General features: G+C 40.5%; 1 protein-coding gene across 1 annotated transcript; it reads left to right on the top strand.

Moving 5' to 3' along the window:
• The first annotated feature begins 3284 nt into the window (after nucleotides 1–3284).
• On the top strand, nucleotides 3285–17400 carry LOC121201590 (germ cell-specific gene 1-like protein). The gene is made up of 5 exons (XM_041067482.1): nucleotides 3285–3585; nucleotides 4541–4588; nucleotides 7130–7282; nucleotides 15503–15614; nucleotides 17100–17400. Exons 1-5 carry the CDS (start codon nucleotides 3285–3287, stop codon nucleotides 17398–17400), a joined length of 915 nt encoding a protein of 304 aa, XP_040923416.1.
• Nucleotides 17401–19364: the final 1964 nt, after the last annotated feature.

Here is a 19364-nt window from a genome sequence, read left to right on the forward strand (position 1 = left end):
GACATCGCAGTGTGCTGTATATCCTCAGACAAGCACGTCCGCACAATACTGACACGATGATAAAACCAGACCCAAACATCAGTGACTCTGGGACAGTCTGGATATTTTCACACCTCCAACAGTTTAACCACCCTCACAGATTCCTCTGAGTCTCTGTCCCTGATTGAAAGCTGTCCTGCCCACTCTGACCCGACACCAGCAGAGTAATTCCCCTGGCAGCAGTTACATGGAGGCGCTATCTGTCTGTTTTTTTTGGACTGATAAACTTTTACTGTCAGCAGCTATTTTTTCTCTCCTTTCATGGAGGAAGGATGGAGGGAGGGTGGGGGTGGGGGGGGGGGGGCGGGGGTCTTTCTGAAGAGGTCCCAGATGTTATGGCCAAAAAAATAAATCATGTATTTATGCAGGAATTAAAAAAACAAAAAATGGGGACTGCTCCTCTGTGTCATGACTAGCCCCTAAGGGGGGCTTCTGTTAATAGTTCCTGTTTTATTTTGAAATCATGGCCCTTGTGTATCTTGTCTTGTTCTACTTCCTGTCTTTGTCTTGTTTCCCGCCTTTGTGATTGTCTGCCCCACCCTAATTGGGTTCACCTGTTGCCCATAGCCTTGTGTATTTAAGTCTCGTCGTTGGCCTGTGTTCTGGTTTGTTCCATGCCTGTTCCCATGCCTGTGTCAATACCCAAGTCTGTTCCTGAGTCTGTGTCTTCCTGGTGTTTGTTCCCGTACCTGTGCCTTGTGTTTTTTCCCCACCTCATGGACTTACATTGGTTTCCTGTTTTCAAGTGAGGACTTTTGTATTTTTGGTTATTTGCGTTTTGATTCTTGGCCTTGGACACTTGCAGTGATTTTTGGTTAATTAGACTTTTAGTTCTACCATTCTGCCTGTCTTGAGGGTTTTTGCGTTTGGGTCCTAATCCTTGTCCCCCATCGTGACACTCTGTTTGGGTTCTGGAGTTTACATTTTTAAAAGTAAAAAAAAAAAACTGGGGAGGGTGCAAACTTTCTTTTTAAACCTACAGTCTATAGCCTCTTTTCGTAGTTATTTTATTATACATTGAATTCTTAGCAACTTCTCCAGGTTCCAGACATCTGTGACATTATGCACTCCCTGCAGAGTTTCATTCAAGCTGACTGGATCCTGCCTCAGATAATTTTTATTGTACGACTCAGAGCAGAAATGATAAGAAATTCACATTAGAGCAGCAGAAGAGACGGGCTAAGAGGTAAGTGGAACAGATAAAGAGGTGTTGGAATTTAATAAATACATTTAAAACTAGAAATTAGGGAAATTAAATGCTACATACAAAACCTACATTTACAAAAAAAAACTGACTATATGACACTTGTGCAATATTTGTGCAGAAATCAACATATAGTAGGAAGTGTTTGGCACTATGCTGTATATAACGTGCAGTGCATGGTATGTAATATACACAATGTGTGGTGCAGATGCAGGTGTGTTGTTGTGAGGTGCAGCATTAAAGGCAAATACTGGAAGTTTTCATTTCACTTTATAATGTTAATGTCCAAATATGTACTTTTGTATACAACATAGAATTCAGCGAGTGAAATCCTCACTTTATTTATATCCTAAGGTTGGAAAACTGGTCACAGAAAAGAAAACGTTCTTCAGGCAGAGCGAGAAAAAAAGCTTTATTGAAAACCTTTGTTTTATTGATGCAATCAATGTTTCCCTCCACACCAGAAGTATTAAATGACACAGTTAAACTGCCAGCAAATACGAAGAAAACACCCACTGCAATGATTTGACAGTGACGAATTATTGTGGTGTGAACTATCACATAGTATGTTGCAATCCTATCAATAGTCACAGATAAGGATACTGTATATAAAAAAGAATTCATAGCCCTGATTTACAATACTGAGGCACATGATTTGAAATTCCAATAGGTTTCCCTCTGCAGCTGTTTTTCAAAGGGTTTTTTCACAGATTCACTCCACCACACAGCATCTAATCTTAATCTTCACATACATCTCACCAGCAAGAGTAAATTTTCAATAACGTGGGAATCCTGACTGCTTTCTCTCTCTCTCTCTCTCTCTCTCTCTCTCTCTCTCTCTCTCTCTCTCTCTCTTTTTTTTTTTTTAAATTTAACTACCATGTATCTCCCTTGCTGTACAGAATGGGTTTGAAAGGGATTTTTCCCTTTTGTTGTATAATTCTGTTTTTATGGTATATATCCTTCACACTGTGAATGTTGTGATGGAGGGAAATATGGACCAGTCAGTTATTTAGTGTTTTATATTTGTTTTGCATAAATAAATTTGCACAGATCTGTTTTTTTATTCAAATGATCAGTGCAAGAAATATTTCAATAAATCAGCTGTGTGGATTATTAGAGGGGCTCGGAGACGACAAATGTTTGACAGAAAGTCTTTGTTACAACCTGTGGACACAGAGTTTGAAAGACATGGCCATTTACCAGGCAGAGAGGATCTTTAACGAAAAGATGGAATTGGTAGCATTGTGGGTAATGTAGCAGGATCCAGTGTTTCTGGAGCTTTAACCATATGATGCTGTCACTTCCTCTCAGACCTAAATTGGTTGAATACTTTTTATAGGCTCTTGTGCAGGTTGTGCAGTGGTAATTAAATCCATGTTTATATGTTATTAACTTGGATAAATCATTTTAGTGACTAACAAATCTGTCTGAAAAAAAGGAAAAACAAAACTGTGCCAGTGGGTTTTCACCTGTTTTCAGTGCAGCCTGTTTCTGCTTTTTATAAAATAAGAGTCTTTAACATCCTTGACGCAGTGAAGTGATCCGCCTCTCTCTGCTTTGTTTCAAGTTCTGAAGAAAGAAGATTCCTGAAACAAGTGAAGGCAACTGCACTGGAAGCAACAGAAAGTGCCAAACAGCCCCACTGACAGAAGTCGGTTAAAGAAAAGCATCATTTTATTGTGTGACGGATGTGGAGCGCAGATGATGGGTTTTTAACAGAGATGCCATCGAGGGTCCACGGAGGACCACATGAGCCCCGCTTCTCCTCAGTGACAGGAGGCTGAGAGGAGGTGTGTGTGTGTGTGTGAGGGGGGTGTATCAGGTGGGTATGGGGGCAGCCTACAAAAAGAGTCAGCTGCACTGGAGGAGCAGATGTGAGAGGAGCACTGTAGGGGCCAGACGCGCCGCGATAATTAGCCGCGGATATATTAACGGGAATAACCGGATTATGAGGATTTGAGGAGGAGAAGTCGCCAGAATCCGGTGTCATACACGGCGAGGGATTAAGTTAGGCGTCCTCACTCCTCCGGTCGCCGTTATGGGGATAGACCGGCGGCGGAGAGCATCGCTGGCTCTCACCTTGAACTTCCTCGCCTTGTTCCTGGCCGTGTCCGCGCTCACCACCAGCTACTGGTGCGAGGGGACGCGGAAAGTGGTGAAGCCGTTCTGCACCGGCCCGGTCACCACCAAGCAGTCGTTCTGCATCAGGTTCAACAGCTCCAACATCAACGACACGCGTCTGGTGCAGTACATCTGGGAGACCGGGGAGGATAAGTACGTGATGAGGAAGTTTCACACCGGCATCTGGTTCTCCTGCGAGCAGAACATCAACATGACCGGTAAGTTTTTTTTTTTTTTTTTTTTTTTTTATTAAGACAGGCACCTGTCCACCGGTGATGGGACCGGAGCGCAGCTGGGCGCACGGGCTGTGCGTCACGGAGGCACATTGATCCAGTAACCCATAAAATGAGGCAAAGTCCTGCCTCTGGTTGCATTTTCCAATCAAAAGCTTATTTATCTTGCTTTAACACAGTCTGGATTTCCTGATTAATCTGAAAAAATAATTTGAAAGTTACATTTCACTAGAAAAACAGTTTTTTGTGTTAATTTAGGGGATTTAAAATTTGAAACCAGACAGTGTTTATCATGATAGATTTTTGTTTGAAAGTCACTAATTACTAATTAACTTTGTGTCCTGTGTCTGTATTAATTGGCTCGTGGTTGCAGTTTAATTTTAATGTCACAGGAAAACAGGGACAAAAAGCAGCAGGATTAAAGGTGAATTCTTTCCACTTCAGAGCTGATGTTTCATTCTCTTACCAACAGCATTTACTGTTGTGTGTGAAAGCTGTTCATCTGATTTATGGGCCACTTCCAACTGTGGATCTAGGAATATGTGGCTAGAGAATCGGTGTCTGTCTGCAGAGCTCCATGCAGGCATTTGTTTTGTTGACAGGAGAATTTCTGGCCAACACTCTGGCCACAAGCTTGATTTGAGGCAGGAGATTTTGACATTGCTGGTGGGAGGTGGCAGAGCTTGTTATTGCACAAAGAAAGGAAATCCCTTAGCAGATTGGATAAAATGGGGATTTCTTTTTATACCACAGTTTTATCTTTGTCAGGCCAAGTGAAACAGGCTACCTGTGACTCTCTATTCCAATCTGGAAAAATGATGAATTACAGGTGAAGTCCCTGTCTCACTTATCATCGTTTTGTAGGAGTGACTGTCCTGCGACTGACGTGTCAGTGAAATGTCCAATGTACAATCTTTTTTGTTTTTTGTTTTTTTTACAGGTGAAAAATGCAGAAATTTCCTTTATGTTGCACCTTCAAATGAAAGAGGTAAGCACATATTTATGAAATATTGTTGTATATTCACATATTGCCAATGAGAAATGGAGAAATTCATACTTCCAGCTAGACCCTTATTTACGAGCGTGTGGAAATGCAATGCAGTCTCACTGCTGCAAAGGGAGCATAAAGTAATGGATCATGTTTTCCGAGATTAAATGTGAAAATGTTTGTAAGATCCAGCCTAAAAAGCAACAAGGCATCACCCTGCTGTGTTTTCTAAAATGAAAAAGTTTATTGTGCTGCTCACACGTGTTTAAATCTCACGAGAGGCTGAGAAGTTGCTCATAAAAGGAAAAAACAAAACCTTTTTTTTTTCCAGGTTTGTCATCTTGAGGCTTTAAATCTTTAGCTCTTGTGTTAGAAAGGCTGTTTTCTGATTGCTCTAACTAAGCTGCTTAGAGCGGTGGTGACCATTTTGACTGGAGGGGACATTTTGGAAAAGGAATTTAAGACCTTTTTGTCACTGTGATGAAATGCTGGCCAACGCGTCCTGCCAATAGGTTTTCCTGCATCAGTCAAACAGCTGTTAGAACATCTATTGCCCCACAAAAGCCGCATCCATTCCTCCTTTAATCTTTAAGCCTACACTGAATTCAGAGCCACATCAGTGAGCTTACTGCAATGAAAATATGTCCATCATGCTGGAGTGAGTCAACAGAAAGCTTCTTGTAGGCCTATCCCTCCCTCACACATTTAAATCTCCCCCTTTCTAAATCTAAGGAGAGGTCAGCTGTAGTAAGGTCAACAAGCTCAGGTTAAATCATCCTCATTACAGTGTTTTTGGCAAAATCAATAGTTCTTGGTTTAGTGTCAACAGAGCTGTGGATTAACAGATCACTTGCACTGTTAGGTAATAAGTTAAGTGGAGTCTCAACAAATCAATCACTTCCACACAGCCTCGTGCTTCCTAATCAGCTCCTGAGCAGAAACGAACCTGTCAATGCATATTCAATGCTCAGCCTGATAATCAGGCTGAAGCGTCATTTTGTTTTCACCTCATTAGTCAGTCTCACATCTTGCTCATGTTAGCCGTTGTCACGTCAATCAAAGTAATAAAACGATTTAAAGGGACAGTTTGGAAGCCTTTTTGGAAATATGCTCATTTGCTCGCTTTGTCATGAGAACAACAATACCGCCCAGGTCTTTATCGTCTCCTGGTGTTAGCGCCACGCTTCTGTCAGGGTTTTTCGGACTCAATCACAGAAAGATGACGTCCTCATCCAGAGATTATACCTGGTGATGTTCTGTATTTTTCTTGTTATCAGCAAACTATATGAAAAGACCAAAACCAACAACGAACTGAGCCTAATACCAAGTCAAGTCAAGGTAGATTTATTTATATAGGCCAGACTCACAAATTTGCCTCAAATGGCTTAACAGTGTCAGACAGTGTCGAGTGACACATTAAGTGTCACTCGACAGTGTTGGTTTTGGTCTTTTCATGGGATTTGTGGACAAAAAGGAAAGAATAGGAAAAACACCATCTTTATCCTTTAATCCTGCTGACAAACCTCCGATTGGCTTTGGTTCTTTTCCGTGTATGGAAACTATTGTCAGTTTGCACCACAGCAGACCTGTGTGAGCAGCGACGTAGAGGTCTGGAACCAGGCAAGTCCATATTTGCCTTTTTTCAAAGACAACCAGACACTGACCCTGAAATACAGAGATCTGAATCACTGAGACACTGAAATCACAGCTTGTTGCCAGTGCAGTCGAGACCTTCCGTATCTTTTGCTTCACTTTCATCTGCATGGTGCTCCGCCACATGCTGATATCAATATGATTAAAATATCAGATTTCAAAGGAAAATAAGAGGAAAGCTCTTACAAAATGTATTTAATTGCAGCCGATTTCGAGGCCTTAAATGTCCACTATAACATTTTGGCTAATCCTCTCCCCTCTCTCTCTCTAAATTTAATTGAAGGCATCTTTAACTGAAGTGTGGAATTCAATTCAGAGAAGGTAAAAAAAGACTTTTTTAGCTGAAGGTTATAACTCTGTTCATAATTCATACAGGGATATTTTAGGTAACAGACATATTACTTTAGTCCACCTTGTGATTAATTAAGCACACATTAACTACCTGCCCTTGGGTGATATATTCAATTACACCACAGCTTACATTTACAGGTTTTTAAATCCATTGATATTTCGTCCTGCGACATACGCTGCCACGAGCTCAGGATGCTGTACGCCTCTCGGTGGATCATATATCCTTTCTCTGACTGTGAAGGTTAATGATATGGGTGACGGGGTCACTGGTCCACCTTTCCAGACTCATTCTCCTCCCCTGCCTCCTTCCTTTCTCATCCCTGTCCTCTCTCCCTTCACCCTTGCTTACCTATATTTTTTTCTCAATTCCCCACCCCCATCACTCCTCTTTCTCACTTCCTGTCTCCACTCCCCCTCCATCATTTACTCAACCGTGTTCATCCCCACTCCCACAACATGAATGTGTGGGGTTCCCCCCCCCCCCCCCCCTTTTTTTTTCTTTTACTTCCTCTTTGCTATAATCGATTCTCTCCATAGGAGTGCTGTGGCTGTGCATTGTTGCGGAGTGCCTGTACATTCTCCTGTTGGCCACCGGAGGCATCCTCATGTCCATAGAGGTGTGTCACTTCGGCAATGTCATTGACGGCCTCAAGCTCAACGCCTTCGCTGCCATTTTCACTGTGCTCTCAGGTGAGTAGCAACGTGATGTCAAATGGAAAACAGTTATATAAATCAAATCAAAAATTTTTGTGTATACTTTAAACATTTCAAAAGATGATCAAATGGTTTTTTTTGGACATGTTTGTAGAAATAGCGTCTTAAGTTTGGGGTATCTTCATCATCATGGATCATGTGGAAAATTAGGTTGTTATTGATGTATGATTCATGCATGAGGGTGAGTCATCACCATTTTACTTTAATAAAGATCCTGTCATGCATGTTAAATGTGCCATCATCACTGAGGCATGGCGACGCAATTTCATAAACTCCACTGAGTAAACAAAGGAAAGAAAACAAGGCAGTTTACTTGCAATTTTTTTGGATTCACCAAAAAAACTGAAGCCAATAGACTCTGAAGAGCAGCTAGAGTCAGGGGTGTCACCTGCTGGGACTGCTGTTGTCTCATCTGTATGTGATGGGGAACTTTAACCTTTGTTGATGAGGACTTGACCCCTTGCTGGGAGCCTGGCGTGCTCTACTTTTGAGTTAACTCTCATATATTTTTGTGTTTATCGGCTGTTTTGCTGTTTGACCTATCCGGAGGTTTGATGTGGTCATTAACTGATCATTACAGGTCAGACATGCTGACGTAGGTCTACATGCTTGCAGCTATGAATGTTTCTTTGCAGCACGAGTCACAGTGAGTCCTCTCTTTTTGTGGCACGCGCAAGCGACTTGGTTTTCCTTCTCGTCTTTGTAAAACAGAAAAATAAAACTGCTTACTAATGTATGAACCGAAGCACTCAGGAATTCAAAGGTGTACTTATTCCACAGAGGAGGGTGGATTAGTAAAACGCCTCTGTGGTGCTGAAAGACGCCATCTGTTTTCTTATTCTCATTATTCATATTCTTATTAAAAGAAATAAGAATAAACAAAAGTTAAATCAAGTGCTTTATAAATGATGTATCTGTTGTTTCTGACCACGGGAAAGTGAGAAAAAGTGAGCTCCCCTGAAAGCCACGGCACAGTTCGCACGCTGACTGAGGATACAGATTTCCTGGCAGAACTGTAAAATTCAAAAATCAGTTCAACTTTAAAACAATTGAGTCCTTAGTTCTGCCTCCACGCTGGCATTTGGCCAATCACATATTCAGGCCAGTTGCAGCCTCTCTGCCCCTGAGAAGATTTCCAGCCAGTTTGCAGTCTGCCTCCCTCTCTCGGCGAAGGAATTAACAGTGACCTTCTCTCTAATCCACTCTGTGAAAATGATCTCGACCACCACACTCTGGGCAGGGAATCAACTGCAAAAGACACTCCGCTAAACTTCAATGACTCTCAGCGTTTTACTGACTTGACAGGTCAGAGTCAGAGTCAGGAAATGGCTCAAAGAGGCGTGGGCTGAAGAGTTGTACCCCCTGTACAACCTGAGTCCACACACTGGGGCAAGGAGGACGAGCCTCCAACAGCTTTCAAAACAAACTTCAATTTAGCATAAATCATCTCAAACACTTGGAAAGTAAGCCACAAACTCACACTGGCAAATGCATGTACGTTAGCTGGCTATATGACCATGGAGTTTATCTGCTCTGCGATGCAGTTGGCTATAACAGCTACAGGTATTTTCAAAGGACCACTTTGTGTGTTTGCTCTTAGTCATGCTCAAAGACAGGTGATTTCTGTTTGAAGTTTTTTGGAAAGCTGTAGGAGGCACATGTTTCCATATTCCTGGATCTATCTTGAGATCAGCAAGTATTATCTTCTCTGAAGTCTATAAAGGAACGCCCTGATCAGAAAACAAAGTTTAGATAATCTCATGGGCTACACTTCTTATTCTACTGACAAAGGTCTGAAGAAACTCTTTTCAGAAACATGGCACATTTAGACTTTCCTGAGCCTAAAGCTGCATATTGATCAGTTTGGAGTTAGAGATTTTCCTGCTCTGACAAATGCTTTGATTTCAGCCAAGTCCCCCTTGATCTGGTTGGCCTGTGAAGCAATGAACAGGCTGTGCCCTTACTGGTTAAATATCCTCCAGGCTTTGTATTACTTGTTTGGTGTCTCATTAGAGTCCTGTTATTTATCAGTCCATGTTGTGCAGTAAACTGCAATGATCTGTTTATTTATTTAATGTCAGCAAAGTTCACGGTAACACTGTAAGGTACATAAAAGTTTGAGTAGTCAAGAAATCAAGAATTCTAAATCAACCCCGCAAACTGTAGCTCTTGCTGTAGTAAATACTCATACACGCACTAAATGTGTATCCATCCGTGGCAGAAAATAGTCTCCCAACAAATACACTATTTATTCTTGTTTCATTAATGTTTGGTAAAAACTACATGGCCCAGCTTATTTAGGAAATTATTACTAAACTTTATTTAAAAATGAAATTATACATTTGTTATTGCTTTTTAATGATTTGCATCACCATAAGGTGAGAGTGGTCTGCGGGCTGAGAGCCACAGACAGGTATTTGGTATTGGTTTGTTTTGAGTCTTTCATGGGATTTATCCTTTAAGAGCCTTCAAGTACAAGGTGCAGCATCCTGTGTTATTCCTGGGGAATGCACTGTTACATGATGTTTACCTAACCATGTTGAATATGCCTTTTTCTAGACAGCAAATTCAGCTCCTCCTTACAATGAGAGCTGGACCGGTCCACTGTACTGAAACCCTAATATTTTTGGCACCCAAACGGGAATAGACAATGAGGTGAGATGCAACCTAACTAGCTCCCACTTGCCTCTTCTGCCCTGGCCAACAATGTTTGGAAATCTTACAAGGTCCTTAACAACCTAGTACAAATTCCCTGAACAGAAAAACAGCTCCAGCTCATCATCCCAGCATGATTGGACACTGGGAAATTGTCAGAAAATATTTGTGTTTAGGTGCATTTTATATCCGGCAGAGGGGAGTGCACAGGCACAGCTTTTCAATATCAGTGTAACACAACAGAGGAATTGTAGACCATCTTTCAGTCATCCAGCTGTAGTGTCCTCAGCCTTTCATTTTCAGCTGACAGGAGTTGAACCCAGCATGCTCTCCTGCTGCCGAAGCCTCTCATACTCAGGGTTCAGTGAGTTATGTTTTCGTGGCCTTGCCCTGGCAGCATGCCCGCTCTAACATTCGGTCGAACAGCAACTAAATCTCTCTGCTCGTCTTATGTTTAATTTATACGTGACTCACTGTCTGGAGAAGTGAGCTGTTTGTATAAATGGGGATGTGAACCCTTTAAAGTTCATACTGAGTGTAGTTTTTGTCCTGGCGAAACAGAATCTTTTCATTCTTGATATCAAGGCTTAGCGTGCTTGTTTGAATGTTTGAATGAATGAAGGCAGTTGTTTCTGTTTTTAATGGGGTGAATAGATTGAGTGGTAATGAGGTCTGGGGGAACAATAGAAAGGACCAGATTAATCTTTATTATAGCTGTCAGTCATTTGGGGTGTGATGGGTGTTGTTGTGGGTGATCAATTTTACAATTTCTGTAAAAACAGCACTTTGATCTGTTCTGAAGTGACTGTGCTGCAGGTGAACGAAAAACACCTAGTTCTGTTTTTACAGCCAACTAAGATGTGTGACGTCTCCAGGTTTGACAGGTAATAGTGGCTTTCTGTGCTGCATTTGTGCGTGTTGCACCTCGGTAATAATGACAATGAACTTACGTATAGTGCCACATGGAAATGGAGCAGAGCAGTGGTTCTCAGCTGACTGTGTGTCGTTTAGTTTTAGGCCAGATGAAAGTTCAGGACTGTGAGAAGAACCTGGTGAAATCTTGGTCTTCAACCCAAACAAGCCAGAGTGTATGTGGAAATTACTAGAAATTACATACATTGTGTGGTGACATATAGGTGACATATAGAGATGTACACATAACTGTATTGACATATATATAGAGGTTATACATATATACATATATGAGGCATTAATGAGAGGTTCACCCACCCAGTGCACGGGATGTGCTTTTACTGTGAAGATACTGAAATAATAAAATATGGAATTTTCTGTGTATACATTTAATATTGTGTTACATTGCTTTTGGATTTGGATTAAATAAACCAGGCCACTGTCAGTCAAACATGATTAAACCACACCCACACAGTCCTGATGAAGCAGGATAGTTTTTGAGTGTTAAACACTTTAATAAAAACTAAGGGTGTTTTTTTCCAATCTTAACTTTGTTTCTTATTTAGTTATTTCAAACCAAAGCTTTCAGGGGCTTTAAGAGATCCATGCGCTGTGGCCAAATGTTTTTTTGGGGTTTTTTTTGGCTGCAAGAGCAACACAGACGGATGATGCAAACTGCCGACTTGTTTCTAACTTGCATTTTTGTTATTGTTTATGTTGTAGCACTACAATTCACCAGGCAGTTTTCTGAAAACCTGCTAGATGATCATAATACAAAAGTGTATAAGGATCTTTAACAAGAAGCAGTGTCTACATGTAACCCAGCATCACAGTGATGTTTACCCCTTTGTTTCATCTGAATAGTTATTTTTTAGTAGGGTGGAGAGCGGTGGTGTTGGTTTTTTTTTTTTTTTTTTCCCTGTCTGTTAATCATCTTGAGACCTCTTGTTGGGTCCTGACCCTCTGGTTGGGAACCAGTGTAAAATAGGCTCAACTGCCTCTCGTACCCCAGTGAATCTTTAATTTTTGATTAAACAAATACAACGTTAAAACAAACTGGAATAGAATGATAAGGTTTTCCAGACATCATAATAATGAAGAGATCATATTAATAGTAACACTTTCAATGAGGCCTGTGGACAACAAAACTGCTTAAAACAGAGAAAAAAAAAAAAAAATGAAATAAAGATGGGATATTGTGTGGCACCTGTTCATTCATGAATTCATTTATTCAGTCATGGTTAACCTTGCTTCCCCCTAGTGACCATAGAAGGCATGACAGTGTATACAGATGTCGCTAAACCTTTCTGTACTGCCGCTCAGTTGTGTGAGGAGCATCTATTGTGTCCTGTGTAAAAATAAACAACCTGGACTGACATTTTTTGACTTCATATAGAATAAACTGACCTTGTGTGTGAGCAGAACACGCATAATTTCCACATGACAGAATGAACGTGCCAAGACTCAGATCTCAGATTTGTCCCGCTCATCCCGACACAAAGCTGCCTCTGATCTGCATAACATTATGATAATATTGGACTGGGATATCTTTAGGAATAAACATGAGCACTGACGGGGATGAGATGGGAATTTAGGTGTTTGGTGCTGAATCTGGTGCGCTCTTGTTCAGTCTAGGGATTTGGGAGGCTTATGTGGTAATCGGATTGGTAGGCTACACATGCTGGTTTTTATTCCTGCTCTGTTTTATGGGTGATGAGAAGTCCAGTGTGATGAGAGCCAGAGCACGTTCTTTATAACAAAATCTAGCACATAACTGAGAAAAAAAAAAACACAGAAAAGGAATGATAAATGAATGGGAAAACAGAAAACCAGATGAGCTGGAAGAGAAGGAGAGACAGGAAGACATGTACTTGAGGAATGAGTAACTCTGACTAAAGGAGCAGAAGGTGAAAATGTTCAGACAGAACCAGTTGTAGCTCTGCTAAATGAGCTAATCTGCTCTGCACCCATTTCTGACAGCTGGTCTGCCAAGCTCTGGATTTCTCCACATTCAAAAACAGACATGTTCTCTATATAAAGCGTTTGGAGGGTTCTGAACATTTTTTTTAGCCTTTTCCACGTCAGTGGACCTGGAAATGATCATGAAAGTTGTAGGTGAGTTTAAAAATCCTCCCCCTGTGCCACTGATCCCATTGCCACCACTCTTTCAAAAAAAAATGTTTTACTGTTTTGCAGAGGAAATTTGAATCACTCGCTGTTCTTTTAAGCTTTTAAAACCGCTTTAATTAAACCACTGCTTCAAAAAGACAATTTAGATTGGCCTGTTATCTCATGCGACAGACCAATCTCCAACCTGCCTTCACTGAATGAGATTTTAGTTTCCTCTGACGTGTGTGTTTGCAACATTCCAGTCTGGTTTCAGGGTCCAACACAGTACAGAAATACCGCCAGTGAAAATGTTACCACTTAGTAATATTATTAGAAATCACAATGTCAATTTATTATGTATTATGCAGAGGACACACAGCTGTATGTCTCTGTAGGTTCAAATGATTACGCTTTTATCAATGACTTTATTTCATGCTTCTCTGACATAAGTCTGTGGACTCAGAACTTCTCACAGCTAAATTAAGACAAAATCAAGATCCTAGTTATAGGAGCAAAATCTGAGAGAGGAAAACTGTCCAAACACCAAGGAATAGGTCAAAAACTTAGCATGATCACTGACTCTGATCTACATTTTTAATGTCACATCAGAGACGTGACCAAAGCGTCCTTCTATCATTTAAGGAACATTTTAGACCATTTCTCTTCCAGGAAGAAAAAGAAAAGTTAAAACATACTTTACCTCCATCAGGCTGGATTATTCTAACACTCTTCTGTCTGGTGTGTCTGAGAAAGATATTGGTCAGTTACAACTCGAATGCTGGAGCAGATTTTCTGATGAAAACCAGAGAGACAGTCCAGATTACGACAGACTTAAAATCTTTACATTGGTTACCTGTCTGTCACAGAATTCATTTTTAAATTCATTTATTGGTTTTTTTTAAATCACTGAATGGCTTTGCCCTGTCTTATCTGTCTGACATGGTTAAGACACATGTGCCTGCCAGGTCCCCTTAGATCGTCTGTCTCAAATCTCCTGATTGTTCCTGAGGTCAGATCTAAAAGGCACAGAGCAGCAGCCTTTGTTAATTACGCCCCCAAACCCTGAAACAGTCTGCCTGAAGGTCTTAGCGACTCTAAATTTGTCGACACTTTCAAACCAAATCTTAAGACACTTCTTTTTACCACATCTTTCTCCTGAGGTGTTTTATCTCGTCTCATCCTGCTGTTTTAAGTTTGTTTTTTAGTTTTATCTGTCTTGTTTTTATTGCTTTATCATAAATGTTATAATTATCTGCTTTTTATGTTACCCACTTTGTGTTTTTGTATTATTTAAATTTTTTATTTCTTTTTCCCATGAATTATGTTATTTAAATAAAGTTTATTTGTATTACTATTAAATTTAGGGAAGTTTACAATTCAGCAACCACAGCAATTTGCCAGACAATTGGTTTAGTCCTCATCCTCAAAGCCTTTTATCTTACAAAAGTTACAAACATAGTCTTTAAGGATATGAACAACAAAATAATAATCATGATATTTACTGTAAATCTAGCTCTGTAAAGCTCTGTCTTTGACTCTTTTTCTCTGTAAAACACTTGAATGTGATTTCCAGATTTGTCTTTCAGTATCCTCCACTGCATCAGTTCATCCCAGGCAGAGGCCTATGATTCATGCATAAGCGAATAATTTATCTACATTGTTGTTTACTGGCTGAATTTTATGAGAATGTCTTAAACAACCAAAGAAACACAAAACTAAATCCTAATTTGGCTGCACACTGTTTGACTGTGGCAGTGATATCATTTCTGCAGCCTTAGCTCTAAGCTGTAGACTCACTCTCATGCCTTTTCCCCTTATAAAGCTGGACTGCTGCTCTGTCTGTGCAGTTGTTGATATGGATGTGTGATCGTGGTCCGGTGGTGTAATCGCACCCAAACAGGCAACCAAAAAATACTGGTGGCTCATTTACAAACCACAGAATCAGCTGCATATTAAACATGATATGACGTGAGCTATATCCATTTTTTTCCCTTTTTTTTTTTCATCTGAGCAACGAACAGTTCTTTGAATTAAATCATGTAAGAAGTTTAGAGGGGACATATCTCTTTGGTGGAACTCATAGACTCCTGAAACTTGACAGAGGGCCCCAACAAGTTTGTGAGGGGTCTCACAAACTACTGGTGTGATCTTTGACAATGTGCTGTGTTTTATAAGTTAATCACGTTTTAATGTAAAATACATTACATCAAATTTGATGCTGTAGATTTTAATGGAAAGCAAAGGTCACACATGTCGGAGGACATGTGATATGATAGATTAAATTTTGTTGATTAGTTTGCTCATTGGAGTATGCTGGGAAATCTTACATGACATGAGGAAATAGGTTTACACTGGGTTTCAGTGGGTGTTCATCTTCACATGATGCAACACTGCCACCAAGTGGTGACTAAAGGTAAGCGCAGCGGTTCGTGTGAGGATGAGGAGGATGACAGTGTGAGTTTGTCTTCAGTCCTCTTCTTCCAGTGTGATGATGCAGTGTTTCCTCTGTGTGTGTGGCAGGTCTGTTGGGTATGGTGGCCCACATGATGTTCACCACTGCTTTCCAGCTGACTGTCAGTCTGGGCCCGGAGGACTGGAAGCCTCAGACATGGGACTACAGCTGGTCATACATGTGAGTTTACACACAGTTTGACAGTCTGCAGGTACGTACAGATACACTCTGTGGTGCCAGTGGAGGAAAGGGTTTTTTTTAGAGTTAAAAAAGATGCTTTGAAACATAATAACTTTAATTACCATAATGAATTTAAACAAGCGTGGGAGGAGATTATTAAGAATACTGAGTTTTCTTCAGAGCTGAACCTGGAGGGTTTTTTTTTTAAATCTGCAAAGCCTGGGGTGTACAGCAGTGTATTTTGTTTACCACTGCAACATTATTTTAATTAATCTGTCACTCAAAATGGCCACCATGATTTTCCTAAGCCCAGGTGACATCTTCAGATTGCTTGTTTTGCCCAACCAACACTCCAAGACCCAAATCAAATGTAATGTTATTCACAGGAGTTACTGATTCCTTTTTGTTCATCAGCTCGTAATTTCCTGCTTGTTCAGGTCTATCTGAGATGGGTTAACTAGTTTACTTAAGAGTAGTTTATTATGCATGCAAGCCATAAATCATAATGATGCATAGAAGTGTAGTACTATCCAGATCCAGAATATAGATATGTAGCATCTCAAAAAATAACATGTTCAAATGGCCCTATTACCTTGCCAGATCAAAATAATATTAAGCTACAGAATATTAAACTACACACGGACTACATGTCCAATGTAGTCCATGTGGACATCTTAAACATTACAATCATATAAAATTGTTGAATCTCATATGAGAACCATGGGATTTAATGTGCTGTTGTAACAGCCTCTTCTCCTCCAGTAATTTCTTTCTATGTACAGTGCTTCGCCTTGTGTATGGGGGCATTGTCACGTTGAAACAGGAACACAAACTGTTGTCAAAAGTTGAGAGCACACTATTGTCTGAAATGTCACTGCACGCTGGAGCATTAAGATTTAATTGGAACTTAAGGAGCCCCAACCCAAAGGGTGGAAAAACAGCCTTTGAACAAAAGTGCATCTTATACGGTGTTGTTCATGTTACAGCTTTAATAAGTGTACTGTGAAAAGTCTTCAAAACAGACACATCATTATGTCTTTACATTTTGTTTGGCTTGTGATCTCTTATAGTACAGACTTTGTTTTCCTGTCACGCATTAATTACTTTATCAGGACGAAAATGGCCTTGGCAGCTTGGAGTAATTCTTATGTCAAGATAATGAAATAATAAGACAACGTGTTGGCAGAGATAATTATTCAGAAATTTCAAGAAAATAAGCTTTTTATGTCAAGATCATGAAGTAACTTTAATGACATTTTGAAGTAAAAAAACAACAACACTTTTTTCCTCTTTTTCTCCCTCTCTGGCCTCTGGCTCACAGAACTGTTTTTAATATTATCTAGTCTAAACTGTTAGCCCGTTTGGAGTGAGGTTTATTATCTCTTTATTGATTTAGACATTATCCAGGACATATTTTTTTACATTCTCAGATGATATATCTGGATGAATAAAGAGGTCGAATCTGTTGGTGTCTTTCTCCTTTAGTCTGGCATGGAGCTCCTTCACTGCCTGCATGGCGTCCTCGGTCACCACCATCAACCGCTACACCAAAACCATCCTGGAGTTCAAGCACAAACGCAGAAACATTGAGAAGAACCTGAAGATCAAGCAGAAGCTGTTGGAGCTGGACTCTCCGGAGCAGGTGTGGGACATGTACATCAGCTCGGTGCCGAGCACTGCCGAGGAGCTGTTGGACTTGTCGTCCAACGGCCGCAAGCTCTCCAACACCTCCATCTTCCTGGACCTCAACGACCTGCCCGACCCACAGGGAGAGGAGTACTGCTAGAGGAGCAACGAGAAGCGTTTTCAAGCAACGTTTGAATGTTTAGTCTGACACAATGAGAGATAATTTCTGTAGACAAAGTGAGACCACCAGCTGAGAGCTCTAGTGATTTTTAAAGCTGAATTAATCAGGGTTTTTTTTTTTTTTTTTGGCCATTTGGCGATAGAATATCACACACGTTTGACATATTATGGTCTTATAAAGTTCAAAACAGTTGCCTATTTAAACATGAAAACACTGAGCCTACCTGTACAGACTGTTGTATGTTCAAGTCAGCAATTTTGTTTTATTGTAATATTTTTTAAGCCCCATTAACTATATTTTTAGGTCACTGGAAAACACATTTGACCCATTAAGTTGGCTAATATGTGTAACACTATTTAAAGCAGTTGCCAATTTTAACATCCAGTAGACATGCAGAAACACTGGCCTTCATTTGGAGTTGTGTTTCAAGCCAAAGGTGAATTCAATATTCTCCTTTAAGCTCTGCTTTGTTTTGGTCATCACTAACTTGTGAGAAAGATGTTCGGCCTTTTAGCTGCTAAATGATCTGTAAAGTTCATTAATTAGTTACTCTGTTTCTCTGGCTGCCATTCAGTGCTGGGCAGGTTGTGTACAGTGGGTTTATCTGTGCTTTTATACTGAAATCAGCGGCCTGCTGGGAAAAAAAAACAAGGTTGATTAGAGGTTTACAGTGATTTCAGCAGTGGTCTCAGTTGTTTACTGTAACTATATTAATGTCTCTGAATGGATGTAGTGATGGTGTGTTGATGCTAAAAGGCTACATGTAGCACAAGAACAAGTGCTGAACCACATAAAGTGTTGCAGAACGCATCACATCGGCTCTACTGTGGTGTTTATACGTGATGACTTATGTTATACCTCTGTCCAAGAGACTTTACTGTGAAGGGTCACTGCTTAAAATCTATGAGTTAAATGGAGAGTGAAGCTGAGGACTGGACTACACAACCAAACAGAGGCAAGATAAAGCTCTGTGGAAAGGACAAGGGCCTGATCAACGACCCCCCCCACCCCCCTCAGCCGACACTCTTCCATCCACAACTAGCACACTCTGATGACTCTCCAGCCTCTGGGCTCACTGCCTGTTGGATTTTATTCACTGAGGAAAATGTACAAATTTGCTAAAGCTGTAGATACAAATTGCTGGACAATGGCGCAATGATATGGATTCTAATATGGTACTCATACTTTGTACTGGAGTGATGACGCACTGCCTCTCACACGTGAACCGAGTAGCATTAGGTAGCTTAAAACACACACCCTGTACTACAACAGAATTCAGCGTTGTTGTGTCTCACTATGGAGGAAGAAGTGTTTAGCAGAACTGCTTTGACTGAAGATGAGGGATTGTAGCAGGACAGGGTGGACCTGAGGACTGTCCTAAAGAGTAAAGGATGATGGTTACATGGTTAGAAGATGCCTATAGGCCATGCTGAGTGCCTTTCCTTACAGCAGCATGCCTCTGATCAAACAGCATGCTCTGCGCTCACGCCGTTTCAGCAAAGGCAATGCTGTTTCTCCGAATAATAACTGCTTTAGAGGAAACCCTAGCTGTCTGTGCAAACTGCCAAAACTCATCAGTGAGAGGAGCACGCCTCTTTTAAAGCTCTCAGTGTTAATATTTACTTGATGATGGGGACTTTTCTTATATATTCAGAGAATTGTATCAATAGAGAGACTCAGAATAAGAATGTTGTTATATACAGTACTTTTAAGTGCATTGGAAAACGTGTATTATATTTGTGTACTTTATTTATTTAGTTAGTTCAAAATGAAATGTATTGCAGACGACTTTCAGATTATTTCTGGTTCGGTTTAAATTCCGTTTCATCGCCCTGAGTTGCAGTGAATACTGAAGCATGGATCGTGGTCTTTCTGTGTATGCCAGACTTCTTTGCAGTGGCACATTTTGTGTAGTGTTCTTTAGTGACATTTTTGTGGATAAT

Source organism: Toxotes jaculatrix, chromosome 21 (genome assembly GCF_017976425.1).
Source record: "Toxotes jaculatrix isolate fToxJac2 chromosome 21, fToxJac2.pri, whole genome shotgun sequence".
Classification (NCBI taxonomy): Eukaryota; Metazoa; Chordata; class Actinopteri; family Toxotidae; genus Toxotes; species Toxotes jaculatrix.